The 16,984-nt window shown below is 38.5% G+C and overlaps 1 protein-coding gene across 1 annotated transcript in view; it reads right to left on the reverse strand.

Moving 5' to 3' along the window:
* The window catches only part of PTPRO (protein tyrosine phosphatase receptor type O), a gene marked incomplete at both ends in the record, with an annotated part of 149,072 nt that overhangs the window by 56,648 nt on the left and 75,440 nt on the right, over window positions 1-16,984 (reverse strand). The window contains one exon of the mRNA XM_079549593.1: window positions 7,353-7,626. Within this exon, the coding sequence (XP_079405719.1) occupies window positions 7,353-7,626 (274 nt within the window). The remainder of the gene's footprint in view (window positions 1-7,352; window positions 7,627-16,984) is intronic.

The raw sequence follows: 16,984 nt of genomic DNA on the forward strand, positions 1-16,984 counted from the left end.
ACCCACGGGCATGGGGTACACAGAAGGCAGGTAAGTACAGAGCTGCCAATCTACAGCTTTCAGCTCTGACCATGGTGGGCTATAGAAAGTAAAGACAATAACCTATGTACTTTTATGTGCTGTCTAGAAGAAATAATTGCAACTGGTTAACTGGTAAATGCATTGGTTAAGAGAGCCAAGCAGCTATTCAGAACAGGTTTCTAGTTTTACTCAGATTTAGTCATATTAACATATTTTAATAGAAGTAGTTAATAGATAATGATCAGTAGTTATGCCCACATCCTTTTAGGTATTGTCATGTTAAGTTCTTGTGCACAGTAGGGAACAGATTGAAAAATTCAGACTGTTCATTAGCATGGTCTCACTACACACTTGCAGGACACATTTGAGTACAAAGTTCTGTTGAAGCAGGCCCTGGAGAAAAACTCATAATACAATTTTCTCCAAAGAGCACACAGTCATGACAGGCAGCAGAGAAGGCAGATGAAAAGGACAGCACCAGCAGCTTCAAAAGGGGAATTGTCTCACGGTGGATGGAACAGGGTAATCAAAGATAGAAAAGCAAGCCCATAGCAGAAATAAAAATTAAATCCCATTTGCTACCACAGTATTTTCACTACTGTACTAAGCTTCCATTTGCAATGAGAATTGAAGAAGAAAAAGCAACAAAGAACAAAAAAACATGAAAATAAATCTCAGCCCAGGACTTAGGAAGGAGTTTTGTTGCCATTTTTAACTTTGTCAGAGCACCAGAATACAACACTGTGGGACTCCTAATTTATTTCTCATGGCAAATATGTTTTATTATCTTCAGGTAGCTATCAGTATATTTATAAGTTAGACATAGGGAAATAGAAATGTCAAAGCTAACGGATACCAAGAGGCACTGCAATGACAGAATTTGTGAAAATCTTGCTGACAATTTGCGATAGCCTAGAAATAAATGGGAGCAAAGCAGGTCATGGGAAACAAAGCCCACCCTCTTCTTTCTGCTGAATCCCTTCCCATCGCTTATTCTGAAATAAACAGTTGAGCTGGCAATCCCCATGACCCCACACTTCATATCACATCTCACACAGCACATGATAGTAGTTCAACTGTCAACAGCAATCTCTAAATGGCAAAGCCCTTACATGCAGCCATCTTTCATGTTAACAGGCATGTCCTGGGCTTCTGCTATCTCATTCAGATCTGGGTCTCCTTATTCCTGAATTACTGAAACTTCCCTGAGACAGTGATTGAATTATCCCATTTATTCCTTCCTACAACAAATCAAATAAAAGATGGAAGTTATATTTATTTTTAATCCGAATGATTTTTCCTCCTGATTTAATTAACCAATAATTGAATTAAGCGGTAATCACTGCAAACTCTCTTGTTGTTATCTTCCGCTTACTGACTTCTCCTTGCTCATGGCTGCTGTTAACAGAGTAGTTTGAGTAATATAATACAATTTAAAGAGTCTTCCATTATCTTCCTTCCTTCGGCACCAAATATTCACATCAAATCTATTTGCACACTGTGAAATTAAAAGGACACTCAGCAGATAAAAATCATGTTCAAGTTTTTCACTAACAGTTCCTGGGGTTATTAAAGCTCAAAGAATATGTAAAATATCACTCTTCACCATTTATATTTATAATTCAGAGCATAAACTGTTCGGTCTTTTTCATTGTTCCAGATACAGCATTCAGGATCCACAAAGGTTTTAGTGATTCTCAAGAAATAGCTTAAATAAGGTATGATCAAATACGTAGAAGCATCAATAATATTGATGTTGTAAGACATATTAAGGAAGGAAATAGAGGATTTTAGTTTCCCTTTAATAGCATATTTAAGGCTTTTTTTTGTGCTCAATGTCTTTTTTAGACATCTAGACTATATTAAACTCATATACACAAGCTTGCAGGATCAAGACTGAAGTTCCTTTATTCTTAGTATCTCACATTCTCTGCTTTTGTAGCAATTGCTTTCCAATTATATCTGCTTATGGGAAATTTAACTTCTGCATTTCTCCTGAATATAACCACATTTTGCATTTAGCACATACCTTGCATTATAAAAACAGATAGCATAATAAATGCTGCTAGCCTCTTCCTCAAATGCCCCGACAAATTCTGGAGGCTAAATTCTCCATAAACGCATTCGATCTGTGCCAGATACATTAGTGTTTTAGGTGGCTTTTGCAATTCAGGGGAGGAAAAAAAAAAGGACATTGAAAATAAGTACCACAGTCCAGGCCAAATAAATTTGTTTTTGATATTCATAGACCTGGCCCCACTACAGATGGAACTGATGATTGGTTAATGTAGCAGATTAGATGTGCTATTACACGTGGCTAGATGAGATGGGACTTAGATCAACAGTCTTGCTTCCCACACTCAAAACAGTCTTGCTTCCACACTCAAACAAGATTAATCATGGCTAATCCTCATAATACAACTCTACTAGGAAAGAAGTCTCAATAGTGGGGTGATGTAAATCTCACAGGTAGTCACCTTTATTCATATGAAGAAGCTGTGAACTTGGTGATGTCATCACCAGGATGACCCTATTTACCTATTTGCATTGCTAATGGGAGTAAATAATAGCCAGGACAAAGTTTTCATTATGCTGTAAACTTTAGTACTGTTTTATCTCTTGTTAAAAAGCATCTAGTTTTGAAATTTAATAGCTGCTGTTTAATACTTCAGGAACATAATGTTCACTTTTATGATATGTAGTAGAGGATATCGTGTGTGACCACTTACAAAAGAGGAATGTAAGCGCAAATGGCCTCTGAGCAATGATGCAATCTGCACACTGCCGTTTCTAGATGCCCACATAAGATGACAAATATGAAAGCCACACAAACCAGAAAATATCACTGGCACAACAAAAAAGGGTGTGTCTTAGTACTGCACAGATTTAGGCCAATACCTTAAATCAGACTTCCAATGGAAATGATGGCAGAAAAAAAATATTCATCGTTACAGTTCTTTTGTTTCTCAATTCTGATTTTCCCTTAGAAGTGAATAACATGATCTGTTTGCTGGGGAGATCAGTGTGCTAAGGGATCTAAAAGTTCTTCTGAGTTATGTTTCATATTAAGGCTCCCACGAATAACTAGCCTTTTTAAAGATGTGCCACACCATCCTTTAAGATAGATATACACAAAGGGCATCAGTTCTGTATCTCATTGGGGAAAAAAAAACACAACAAAACAACTCTGGATCTCCTACTTCAGCAGCTCTGATCCATCAACAAGCTGAAGGTATGGATTTGACCTGCAGAATTGCTTCCTGCAGCATCTGGCACAATGACAGATGAGCATTAACAAGGGCTAATGCCAATTGTTTTCTAGAAGCGGAAGAGATCACAATCCCAGGCAGCAGGCCTTGTTGGTCTCCTGAGGAGAATATTTTTTGGTAGAAGACAAAGAGGCAGAATTCACCCTAAAGGGAATATATTTTACGGTGATTTATGTAAGGAATCATTGGGTTTTGAAACAATGAGATATTCACCAATGAAAACTTCTAATCACAAGCTAAAATAAAAGTCAGGCAGAGCTCTTCTTAATTACCCTCACACATCCTGATTTCTCCAAATCCTGCAAGAGATTTCTTTTCCTACAACACAAAACAGCCTTGCAGTGTATTGTTTTCCCCATTTCTTAACAGGTATTTTTTTATCCCAACAACAATAAAATTTCAGTGAAAAACAATAACAACAACAAAAAAACAACTGTATGATTGTGAGTCACCCCAGAAAGAAAATGCAGGATGACTGAGAATTTTAAGCATTGATTTTTGGATATGAATCCATATTCCTTACTTCTCTCATAAACTCCTTTAAAAACTATTTTTAATGAACTTTACCTCTTGCAAGTTTGGTTGATTTTTGTTTGTTTGTTTGTTTGTTTTTCCCAAGTATTTCAAAACATCAAATTAGTGAGGTAAATTCTGGAGTCACTTCAATCTTGCAGTCATCCCCCAACTCCAGTATCAGTAGAAGAAAGCAGAGTGAAAATAGCTGTTAGATATCAGAATGACTTCTAAACTTGTCCAGACTGAAAACTGGAAGGATGGTCATATACTGTGCACAACACAATTGCTCACACAGGAAACTGGCCAGGGTGGCAGCATGCTTATCATTAACAGTAAGTGCTGAAGGTGTCACTTCACCATTTTCTCCCTCAAGTGCAGTATTAAGTCCAGTGTACAGAACACAGCTTTGCTATAGAATCACCAGAACAAGTGCTCTTCTGTGCTTAGACTTTATTTTACAAGTTTCCTAAGACTTGAATGTGCCCTAGTCATCTTATGTTTCTAAAAGTCCCAGCTCCGGAAAAAACCTGAGGATGTGGCTGTGCTGACAATATCCTGAGAAGAAATAACCAAGCAAATAGGTCACACTTTGCATTACAACAATCTGGCATACAGAATCCAAACAAATACATTCCACAGTTTGTGGTGTTTTGATTAACCTGAGAAACCTCTGAAATTATTTCTGTCAAAGACAAGAAGAAAATGAACTCTTCTGTTCAGTATAGAAGGCTTAAGTTCACAACAGAACCTTCAAATGACAGTATTTATACGTGCATATATATACTTACATAACTTTATACATTTGCATTTTAGATATAAATGTAAACATATGTGCAAAATATTAACAAATTTACAAATATAAATACACACATATATAAACTGTGCATTTTGTTAGCTTTGACATCATCTTTCTCTTGGCAAATCACTTCTCTCCCACACATAGGTCTTTGAGGGATAAAACAAAAAATCTCCCCCTACTCAAGCAGAATGAAGTTTCAACTTGCAAAGAGATATACCTTTTTTCTTGCCAATAAGCTGAGAAGAATCACATCACTGAGGAATGTGAACAGGAAAAAGCAAAGCTCATCAAGAAAGACCATCAGAAAGCAAAATTCTTTTGTGACTCTTACTGAGTTTATAAGTAGGTAATCCCCTTTGAAGGACTTTGTGATCAATTTGAGATGCACAATTTGACTATACACTGCTGTGTACGATGTCTCCAGCACATGACCAAGCTGAAAGACACCATCTCCCTGCACTGAACCCTCTGCACATGTCTGGGGGGCCCAGAAAACTATTGTGAAATATTGAAGTATATCTTTGGGAATTACCACACTGGCACCACTGAGTGTCCTACTTGATTTATCTTGTGACGTACTAATGAATAGGGCCAATCTACATTGGCAAAGCTCTCCTGACACTGATGAAATTAGAACAGGAATTAATTTTGTCCTGGATGCTATTCACAGTGTACCATTTAGTCAGGTGTTAGATATTGATAAAATAAATTAGATAGTTACATCTCTTTACACAGTTAAAAAACTGAGGAAGTTAAAGAAGTAGAAAGAGTATACAGCATGAAGAAAAATACGAATATATCATCATTATTGTTTGCCAAAAATTCAAGTTAATTGTCAGAAAAAATAATGTAAAATGGGCAGTTTGGCAATGCTATTTTTTTTTTTTTTTTGAGTTTTAAAAAAAGAAAATCAACTATTTCCTAGTGAAGTTTTTTAGAAATTTTTTAGAAGTCTTTTAGTTTTTTTAGAAATCAGAAGTTATTACTAGAGTTTAAAGAAATCTCAAAAGAACTGTATGGCAATAGCATGAACTTCTAATTCAAAATTTACTTTCATTCCTGTACCTTTGTCTTTGAAAAGATGAGGTAAGCATTAACCTGCCTAAAAGAAAATATTAGGAAGAATGTTGGGTCCTTTGCACTGTGAAGGAGATCTGTGCCATCCCTATAGCACTTAGTGTAGCACCCTTCGGTGCAGAAATTTCCTACGGAAATGCCCTTTCCTTTCAGAAACATGGTTGTCTTTTGTTGAGACAAACAAAAAGCTTAAGAAATGTGACAAAAAGGAAGCAGTGCATCAGCTCCTCAAGCAGCGCGGGCCCACTGCCAGAATCACTGGTCCTTCCAAGGTCTGTGTGAGCAGCAGAGGTCGCAGCAGGAAACCCTGGGAAGCTGCCAGTGCATCCACATAAGACAGGTGGTGAAAAGGGGTGGAGTGGGCTCCTTTCCATTGGGAAGGGCACCACTGAGCCTTGGAGGAGGGAGAGTGACGTGGGCTATGTTTGTTGGAGCTGGCAGACTCACACTTGTTCAGGAATGTCTCCTGGAAATCCTGTGAGCCAGAGTCTGAGTTTGGGATGGGCTGTGATAGGCTGAAAGACACTAGTTCCCTTCTTCCTTCAGAGATTCCCTGCACAGGAATGCCATTCTCCATCTGCCATTCTGACTCACAACTGACCCTGCTACCAGTGACCTTGTGGGCTCTAGAAATCAAGCAGCAATTAGCCTTGCTGCATGACTGCAAGAGCAGTGTTCTAAAACCCCTGAAATACTTGGTGAGGAATCTGTTCAGTTGTGTTTGTCATATAATACTTACAACAAATAAAGAAAAATAAAATAGCAAATTGGGTTAGAATTATTACTTCAGCTGTAAAGCTATAACAGATTAAAAAGAAATAAAAAAAATAAAGGAAATCCAGATGGCCTATGAAGCCGTACATATTCCACTACACGTAAATATGCCTAATGAAAGGCTTGCTCTACCACATTATATTTTTCGTGCTGGAATCTTCATGGTTGTTGTCATTCGTAGTGCACAACTTGAGCACAGAAGGGAGGATGAAGACTATGGATAGTACAAATTCTGGAAACATGGCAGGAATTGCACTGGTGCTTTGCATGGTTACAGAGAAAACCAAATCATGCCTCTCCCCGAGATCACCTTGTGGTAGTAAGAAGCAGATGATGGTGAATATGGACTCCAGCACATGGAAATCTTCAGCAGTAGTGGCAGAAACATATGCTCTTGGTGACTAGTGTCTGCTTTACAGATTTAGTACTGCTTCAATACATCAGCAAGCCAAGAACATTGTCATGGCACCTGAAGCAAGATATACCTCACCATACAACAGGAATGTTTACTCTGAAACATGAGTCAACACTTTTTGTACTTTCCATTAGATTTTCAGAATTCCTTTATCACAGGCTAGGATGACAACCTTGAGAAGAGCTTCATACATTCCCCTTACTCCAGTATTTTAAACCTCTCCATTTAATGATTAGGGAAGGCCACCTGGGGAAACCCCACAAGCTGTCACCTTCTTCCTGCCCAGACCTTGTGAATTTTCCTTCCAGCCTTCTCAACATATTTTCTTTATTGTTCTCACACAGGAATTCATCCCAAACATAACGAGGACTTAATAAAAATAAATAATAATAATAAAAAAAGCAAACTTCTGAAGGAAGAAAAAGCCACAAATACACACAAGGAGAAGAAACAAAAGAACAGAGAATAAGATGTTACTTACTGGTTAACACAGTGATTGATCTTGCTGACTTGGAAACCATATTTGAGTTCACTACCAAGAGAGTTACTATGTAATACAGGCCATGGTATTTGGCATTAAAAATCACAGGGGCAGGTAAAGTGCTATTGAATTCTTCAAACTGGAAAAAGTAGTTCTTGGATTCTCCAGCTATCTTCACAACATATACAGAGGATGAGCTCACCACATCAGATGCTTCCAGGGAGACAATGATACAATTGTCTTCTCGGACAGTAACTTGGAAAGGTTCTGCATTCTAGAAGAAAAAAAAAAAAAAAAAAAAAAAATTTGTTGAAGTAAAACTTATTATTTAATAAACCTTAAAGCCACTTGTACCCATTTCCTTTGGTATTCATAACATGTCTGTGCTATCTTTGTGATGAAGTAACATTTCTTATTCTACAAGACAGTTAACATCAAATTCTAGTGTTGGTTTTGTTTTGTTTTGTTTTTTTTTTCCATAATACATTTTTAAAAGCCCAAAACTAAAGAATCATTTTTTAGCACAGACTAAGCATTTCCAAATATCCTTTTCCAGCAAGTACCATGTAATGAGCAGTTCTCAGCTCTATGTCCATGGCTTTGGTTGATATTATTCAATTCCTCATTTTCACTATTTCTTTTTTTAGTAGTAGTGAAAAGGGAACAATTTAACTTTTTCATACATCATGAGCATATTAAACCATTGCCAGCTGAAAACACTTTCCTTTCGATTAATTTCAAACCAGCTGTCAGCAAGAAGTACTTGATCTCTACAGGAATTTCAAAACAGATTCACAGCAATTAAGGAGAAGAAACAGTTCAAGCTCATATCAGAGTTGTCTTTTTGTTTTTTTAGGACATACTGGTATTTAGAATCTTTTTCCTTTTTACCCTCCAATAAAAACTGCAATATATTTTCAATTCTCAGCTTCACAGTACCTTTTCCTCCTACAGTCCAAGAGCTCTGTTTGGAGGGCAGGATGGGCCCATGACTAGTTTGCAGTTTATTCAATCAGTCAAATTGTTCTTGTACCAGAGACAGACACCTCATTCAGAAGCTAGCACCTTGCCTCCCTCAAATTTTGTATAGTGAAGGTTTCTCCATAAGAATAATGCTTTTTTAAATTTATGTTGTGGCAGACAAGCTCCCTATCTGGAATTCACACATACAATATTGCCAGCTCCTGGCATTTATTTAAATAAATAAATACATACATAAATTCTGTTCTAGGATTATAGGTTTGAGAAGAAAGGGCCTAAGCAAATCCATTCATCTGGCCCAACATGAGAACAAGGTAATAAGCACAGAGTAAATTCAGCTCAAATAGAGATAAGCAGACTAATAGATTCAAGACTGAGAACTGGGGTAAGCCCAGGTATGCATACAGACTGGGAGAAGAACTTATTGAGAGCAGCCCTGTGGAGAAGGAACTGGGGGTTTTGGAAGATGGGAAGCTCGGAACAAGCCAGCAGTGTCCAGCAGAACAGCCCAGAAGGTCAGCAGTATCCTGAGCTGCATCAGAAGAGGAGTGGCCAGCAGGGAGAGGAAAGTAATTGTTCCCCTCTACTCTGCCCTTTTGAGAACTCCCTGCAGTACTGCATCCAGGCCTGCCATCTTTCACAGATGGCAAAGCAATTGCTCTAAAAGGCTTACAAAATAGGACCAAAATTATGCCAAAGCTTACATGTGCTTTCCTTAACACTGGCTGAATTCAATAGGCTTACCCTTGAAAAGCTTCAAATACCACATTTAAAGTGTTTGCATTTTGCCTAAACCCTGATTCAGCACTTGGATCTGTAAGTCCTAAATCTTTAACTGAGGATTACATTTACAATAATGAAAAGCAAATAAACAGGTAGTCTTCTTATCCTATTTCCTCCCATTCTCTACAACTGGGGAGATGGAAGGATTGATAGTACATGAAGTTAAATTCAGATGATGACCAGTCATGAATGGTGTTCCCCAGGGGCTGATATTGAAGCCCATTACGTTTAATACTATTGGTATGATCTGGATGAAGGGATTGAATACACCCTCAGTAAATTTGCAGATGACACTGTGTTGGGAGGAAACGTCTATCTATCAGAGGGCAGGAAGATACTCCAGAGGGAGCTGGACAGGCTGGATTGATGGGCTGAAACCAGTTGCATGAGCTTTAACAAGATCAAGTGCCAGGTCCTGCACTTTGGTCACAACAACCCCATGTATTCCAAAAGTCTTGGGGCAGAGTGGCTGGAAAGCTATACAGAGGAGAAGGATCTGAGGGTGTTAGTTAGTTCTTGGCTGAACATGAGCCAACAGTGTGCTCAGCTGGCCAAGAAGACCAATGGCATCCTATCTTGTATCAGAAATAGTGTTAGCAGTAGGAGCAGGGAGGTGAGGCTGCACTTTGAATGATGTGTTCAGTTTTGAGCTCCTCACTACAAGAAAGACATGGAGTGTGTCTACAGAAGGGCAGTGAATCTGATGGAGGATCTGGAGCACAAGTCTTATGGGGAGCAGCTGAGGGAGCTGGAATTTTTTGGTCTGGAAAGGAGTTGCTCAATGGAGACCTTATGGCTCTCTAAAACTCCCTGAAAGGAGGTTGTGGTGAGGTGGGAGTTGGCCTCTTTTCCCAGGTAACAGTGAGAGGATGAGAGAGTAGGCTGAAATTGTGCCAGGGGAGGTTCAGGCTGGGTATTAGGAAGAATTTCTCCAAGAGAGTGGTGAGGTACTGAAACATGTTGCCCAGGAAGGTGGTAAAGTCACCATCCCTGGAGGGTGCTCAAGAAACGTGTTGATGTGACATTGAGGGATGTGGTTATTGGGCACGGTGGTGATATACTGACAATTGTAATAGAGGATCTTAGTGATCTTTTCCAAACTTAATGATTCTGTGATGCACCCACAGCTTTCAGAGACGTGTGTTGCCAGAGCACAGAAAGCATGGTTTTCTTCCAAGATCAATCAAGGAAAGACAGACCAAATTCAGATGTGATTACTATGTATTTAGGTCGAAGTACACTTGCAGTACTATATGGCTGCTCAGGGCTCCATCCAAGATGGCCTTGAACACCTCCAGGGATGGGACATCCACAGCTTCTCTGAGCAGGCTGTGCCAATGCCTCATCACCCTCTGAGTAACCTCCAACAACTCCACATCTTACCATATCTTTCCTGGGACCTTACTGGGGGTCCCAGGCCTGCTCCTGGACACAGTACTGCAGATGTGGTCTCACTAGAGCAATCACCTCCCTCGCCCTGCTAGCCATCCATCTTTTTATGCATCTCAGGACACAGTTGAATTCTAAGGGTGTGAGTGCACATTGCTGGCTTATGTTCACTTTTCCATCCACCAATACTGTGAAGTCATTCTCTGTAGGACTCACTCATCCACTCATCCTGTTATAATCTCACAGAAGTCAGTGGGTTTTGAACTTCCATAGACTTGCACTTCAATGCTTCACTAGAGGAAAGAGAAGAGTTTAATCTCTAAAGAGACTAGTCTTCCCTTGGCTTTGCTGATGAACTGCATGACACTAACCCGGTTTGCCTAACTTGCCATGCAGAAACACACAAAAGAAACAAAAAATTTTATACATTCCAAAAAACAGTTCTACGCAAGCTCCTTGTGCTTGGTAGTATTATAAATCATTTGTGATGTTAATCAAGTACAGCTGGAAATTAAGCACATAATTGCAGAGTTATAGACATTCCTAGGATATAATTAGATGCTTTCAGGCTGCTTATATGGATTGTGATTTCATACGTTTGTTCTTCCATGGGTGTTATTTTAACCTACACTGAAGACTGCAAAACTGCACACTTATTTTTCTGCTCACAATGTTTTTTTGAATTCACAGTGAGTTCCACTCAGCAGATGATCTGCTAACCCACTTAAATAGCTCATGTGCAATTAGCATTACATGCCTGTGCTAGCTAAATACATAAAAACCTCAAAGATATATGCTATTACTAGCTATGACAATACATGTCTGGGGAAAATAACTTTTTTTTGAGTCCTTTACCACCTAAGTATGTTGGGACAACAAAATGATAGTCTCTCTCCTTTGTGTACCTATCTCGATCTCAGAATTCATACCTCAAGCAGCACTCATTCTGTTCAGTGGTTACACGGCCCTCTTTCACACACCTGTGTGTGCCCAGGATCTTAATTTGCTGCATGCATGGGACACATGGTCACTAGGAGACCTCTGCTGTAAATTATCCATTGGCTCATAAAGTAATTTTCATCCTTTCATTCCAGCTATGATTTTATAGAAGCAAACAGCAGATAAGGGTTGAATACAAAGATTATTATTACGGTAATTAACATGTCATAAGAGTAGATCACTTATCTCCTTTGAGATATGGATTTCACTTTGGCAGCGTTTTAAAAATAACAGATCATTACAGTAATCTTTTTATTCCTGTAGTACAAGTGAGGGTTAACAGGCAGCACTGTGGTTGTGATCTTGGGAAGAAGGCTGGGAACAAACCTGAGTATTTTTCGTAAGCAGCACTGGAAGTGACAAACATGCCCCACTTAACTAGAATGTAAAGTCAGTGTGTCTTAGGACTGACAGCATCAGTATGGTAAGTACACATTTCATTACTTCTGGTCAGCTACCTCCAGGATTTAATTTGCTGGTGTCACAGCTTGAGCGGCTGCTTCATGCCTGTGGGGAAATTTGGCAGGGCTTGTGCATTCAGAACCAAATGATTAGCTCCAACTTCCTTCCTAGTTTATTATTACAAGCTTGTGCCACGTTAAAGCACTTAGGAAAAAAAGGGGGGGAGGTAAATCCCACAATGCGATGCCTGTTCGCAGTCATTTTCAGGGCAGGGATGAGTCATGCTAGTGGAATTTCTAGCCAATAACCAGGTCCCAATTAAAATGAAAAGGAGGGGAGGTAAGAAGACATACAACATGTCAAATAAACAATTTTCAAAGAGTAATAGGAAAATAAATGGTGTGCAGCAGAGCTCAGAGTCCTCTTTCTAGAAGTACATATCCTCAGTTTATTCCCCCATAACAGTCTAAGCTTTTCATGAGGAAGAGTTGCAAAACAGCTATTATTTTTATGTACTTTAGCTTCTGAATGTCTCTCTGAAACGCATCAGGACTTGATGAGGGGCCAGGACTTGATTATCAAAAGTGCAAGTAGTTAAATGTCCTGCTGACTTCAGGAGGAGCCGTGGGTGCTCATCAACTCCAGAAAATTAAGCTTAAAGTACTGGCAAATCCATCGTGTTGTCTAACACTAGGCAAGTAAAACTAAGGCCCCAAACAAACCTGTTTTCTGAGAGCTCTTACAGAGTCATTTGTGAGTATCATGGATTTTTCAAAGTAAGTATCTGAAATCCCAAAGCTGGAATATGTTTTGAATCTATGAGGATTTCTATGGCCAAAAGTATCATTATGCTTATCTACTGTATAACATTGGTCAAAATTGACATAATTGCAAGTGTTGCAAGATAGCATTTGCACTATATCCAGATCTCCTGGATAAAATACTGGCTAATTTTTGTGAGTGATTCTCCTGCACTCAGATAGATTTTTTTTTCCCACAGCCAACATAGCTAATTTTATTCTAGGTCATGTGACGATTCATTGTAGCCGAGATTTCTTTTATTTAATTGTATGCTCATAAGTGGAATGACCGAGAACCAAGATGATCTTTCCAGACAGACTACTCGTGGATTCGTATAAGATGTGAATTACTTTGGAATGTGCACTGACCAGCAAAGGAGTCTGTACTCCTAACCCAGCACAATTCCTATGTCCTCTCTCACTGGGCATAGTCAGTCCAAGCCTTGATGCAAGAAGAGAGCTGAAATAGACTTCAGAATCCTTGCCCACATTATGCTCTTGCAGTGCTACCCTCCATAGAAGGCACATAAGATATTCCATAAAATAAATAGTATTGAAAATCACACATAAAAGTCATGTCATTGTATTTCTGCACCAACCTCCTAGTGTATACTGCATTAATGTCATTATCCTCTGATGGTGACAAATGATACTGAACAGCAATTGCAATAAAAATGGTAAACTTTCATTTTATTCAGAAACTGTAATCTTATATCCAATAAATCTGCAATGCACTTGTAGGAAATTTATTGTTTCATTTGAGTTACTGTACAGGGAACAGAGTTAAAATCTGCATATTTAAACTATTTCAGTCATTTGTTCTATTCTGTAAAATATAACTCACTCTATATCTGCAGACTGTGGACGCCACAGGCTTGGGAGGGTCCCAGCCACCATCTGGCCTTTTGTAACTATGAAAAAGGAGGGTTCCTGAAACTCCTTGCTGTTGCAATGACAGACTCTATTTTCAATCAGTTTAGTTATGTTTTGAAGTATGAGCTGAGCTTTCAGGTTCCCACTTAGCTTCTGTCAGCACTGCATCGTCTACCTGGCTCATCCCAAAAACACACCTTCCTCAATTTCCCACCCACATGCTTCATGGGGTAAATATTTGTATTTTCTGCTAAATCTTGCAACATCAAACCTTAGATTGCTCATGTTCAACAAACAATCTCTTTATTCCTGCCTCAAAGATACTCAATAAAATATTTAATGTGACAGAAACTGATAGAGTTTCACAAAAAGATGCAAGCAGTTCCCATAGCTATTATCTGAGAAAGATGCTCTCTGAGCATACATAAGGATTGAGTGCAAACTGCCCCACAGTGAAACTTCTTTGGAGCCATTATCTATCATAATTAGGTCCTGTTGTTTTAATAAAAAAGGAAATGTCATTCTTAAAGCATCTGGGGAAGGAAGTAGTTTCTAAGGTTTTCTCCTAATACAGTGAATCCCAGAGCAGGCACAGATTTCACAACTATTAACTGCAAGAGGAAATGATTTTTTGAAATGGACTTCCCACCAGTGTATTTCAAGAGTATGAAAAAAAATAAATTGGATAAGACTTGGTAAAAATAAGGATATTTATTCCTTGGATTTTTGCTATTATGTACACTTTTCCACATGTTGTGCAGAGAAGTTCCCTTAACACACTTTAGAATAAATAGTGCATGGAAGAAATGGAAAACCATAACTTCAAGATCCTTCATGCAAAAGAGAAGTATTTTAAGAAATGAAAAGGAGCAGTTCTCAATAATTTATAATGTTTGATTTAGGTTAACACACCATTTTTGGCATTCTGCTCTATAAATAGTGTCCTCAGCACCGTTGTTATTCTCAGTCTTAAAAAGCCAGCAGTAACACTCCGCTGTTCATATTTTATAAATGAGCTTTAACATTTCTTTGTTCAGAGAGAGTTTTAAAGGAACCGTTATTTTTTCCTGCCTCTGAGAACCAATGAAGAATACAAGGGGCTTTTTTTTTCAGCTAGAATCAATATAGTACATACAGACCACCATGTTTTGTTACCATTCTAAAGTTAACAATAAACTTTAGAGCCACCAAGAGGAAATGTGTCTTGACACTATCAACTACAATAGCATAAAATTAATGATAGAATACTAAATATGTGAAAAAAAATCTTTGCATTCAATAATGATAATACTTTTTCTGTATCACCTTCTTAATGCATCAAATATTCAATAAATTATTTCAAAATATATGCTTCTATCCCATCTTTCCAGCACATGCTAGAGATCACAAAACTCAGACATAGTGATCCAGAGGCTCCAATGTTGACCAAGTTCAAAAACAGGTTAGGATTTCATGGATAGAATTTATCTTTATTCTACATCTTGACTGCCTGTATTCACCTCAAATATGATCGGAAACCACACTATGGCAGTTACCATAGTTTGATTTCTCTCCATTATTAGTTTCTTTGTAGTACTGAATTTATGTATAAAGAGGACAATTGTCCCGAAGGAAAATGCGAATTTCCTCATCATCTATGGCACTCAGACCTTCATGGAGCCTCTGCAATTAAATTTTAGCCATTCCTTGCGGATGTATCCAAACACACATAGATGCCAGATTAACCATATGCTTTAGCTAAAACGCATCTTCTCTCTTGAGCCTCTTTGTAGATAATAGAAAGAAAAAAAAAAATGGGCACGGGATATATGTTAGGATGCCCCAGTAATTCCCTTGGCTCTGCCACTCTGGTCTTTGTAATGATCATCTCCAGTCAGCATTTATTTTCTGTCTCTGGGTGAACAGTTAAAGCAAATTTGCACCTTCAAAAGCATGAAATTATAAGAACTGTATTTAATCCAGATAGGAGGACAATGTCATGTTAGGTAGCTATTCTGCTAAGTTCTGAAATGGAGATTTCCTTTCTCTTAGAGAGAAAGGAAAAGGAAATATTACCTTTGGGAGTCCACTGAGAAACATGCTCCACATATACAACATCCCAAGAAAGTGCATTCATCAGTAGTGTTTGTGACTTCACAGCAAAGTGTCTACAAGTGAGAACATAACCAACTGTAGTTCAGTTTCCTCTCCATCCAATAAGACGGAATATGCCACTTCATGAAAATGATAAATGATCAAGAAATTGATCTACATAGGTCGCTCTGAAAGTAATGCCTCCTATTTATTTCCACGGAAAATACAACAGATACAAAGAGCACAATAACACTATTTGATAGAGGAAATTCTCAGCTACAAAACCTTATTTTTCAGCACAGTCATCACCATTAGCTAAACATTATCAGTAGCAGAGAATAGAAGTCTGCATGCAACACATAAAAATCTGCACCAGTGGAGATGACCCACTACCATTGTCACCACTGCTGAAACACACCACACACCAACCCACTGTGCTCACATTCACTGTTAGGTCTCCACAAAAATACAGCATGCATCAATGAATGTCAGTGAGTGCAATTTTTTCCACATGGAGGAATTTCATGGCACGCCTTTGCTTCATATGCACTATCATGTCAGATGCCATTCTGTCAGACTGCCTCTCTGCTGCCATCTGTCACGCAGCAACAAGATGTAATTATACACTGGTGGGAAGGTTCAACCTTTATGACATGCCACCAACATCCGCATCAGACACTGTGGGCCAATATAATGAAATAGGAGGCATTACTTTTGGAGCAGCCCTCATATGTCAGATTTTGAAAAGCTGAGATGACAAGAGAGTAACATCTCTTTCCATGGAATAAAATGAACTTTGAGGTATTTTGCACTTCCAAGTGCCCAATGGGAGATAGGAGACACTTTCTAGTTGATGAAAGACAATTTCAGTTCCTAAAATGGTGGATTCACCAGTTCACATAACCAAAGTCTGTAATATAAGCTTCAGAATAACTACTGATGCTTAACTACGAAATTAGAAAGGCACACAGAAAATACTTGATGTTCAAGAGAACGCAGATTTATGTTGGAACATAAGAAAGCTGTGAACATTATGTGCTCCATCACTTCTGTGCAGCTGAGGCAAACAGAACTGGCGTCAGTTGAACTTTGTCATACATGCTCTGTCAGAGTGTATGACAAAGGAGTAAAGGCTGAGTCTTATGGGTACTATAAAAGTGAAAATGCCTCCATTTTAAATTGATAGGGTATATGTATGCCCTCTATATACACAAGCAAACTAGTTATTAAGATAGCACGAAATGCTTTGCAAAGAGCACAGCTCAAAGAATATTATAGTGTACTTTTATCTGAGAAACTGCAAACCAAAGGCTTTCCTATTAATTTGAAATC

Source organism: Tetrao urogallus, assembly GCF_951394365.1.
Source record: "Tetrao urogallus genome assembly, chromosome: 1".
NCBI classification, from domain to species: Eukaryota; Metazoa; Chordata; class Aves; order Galliformes; family Phasianidae; genus Tetrao; species Tetrao urogallus.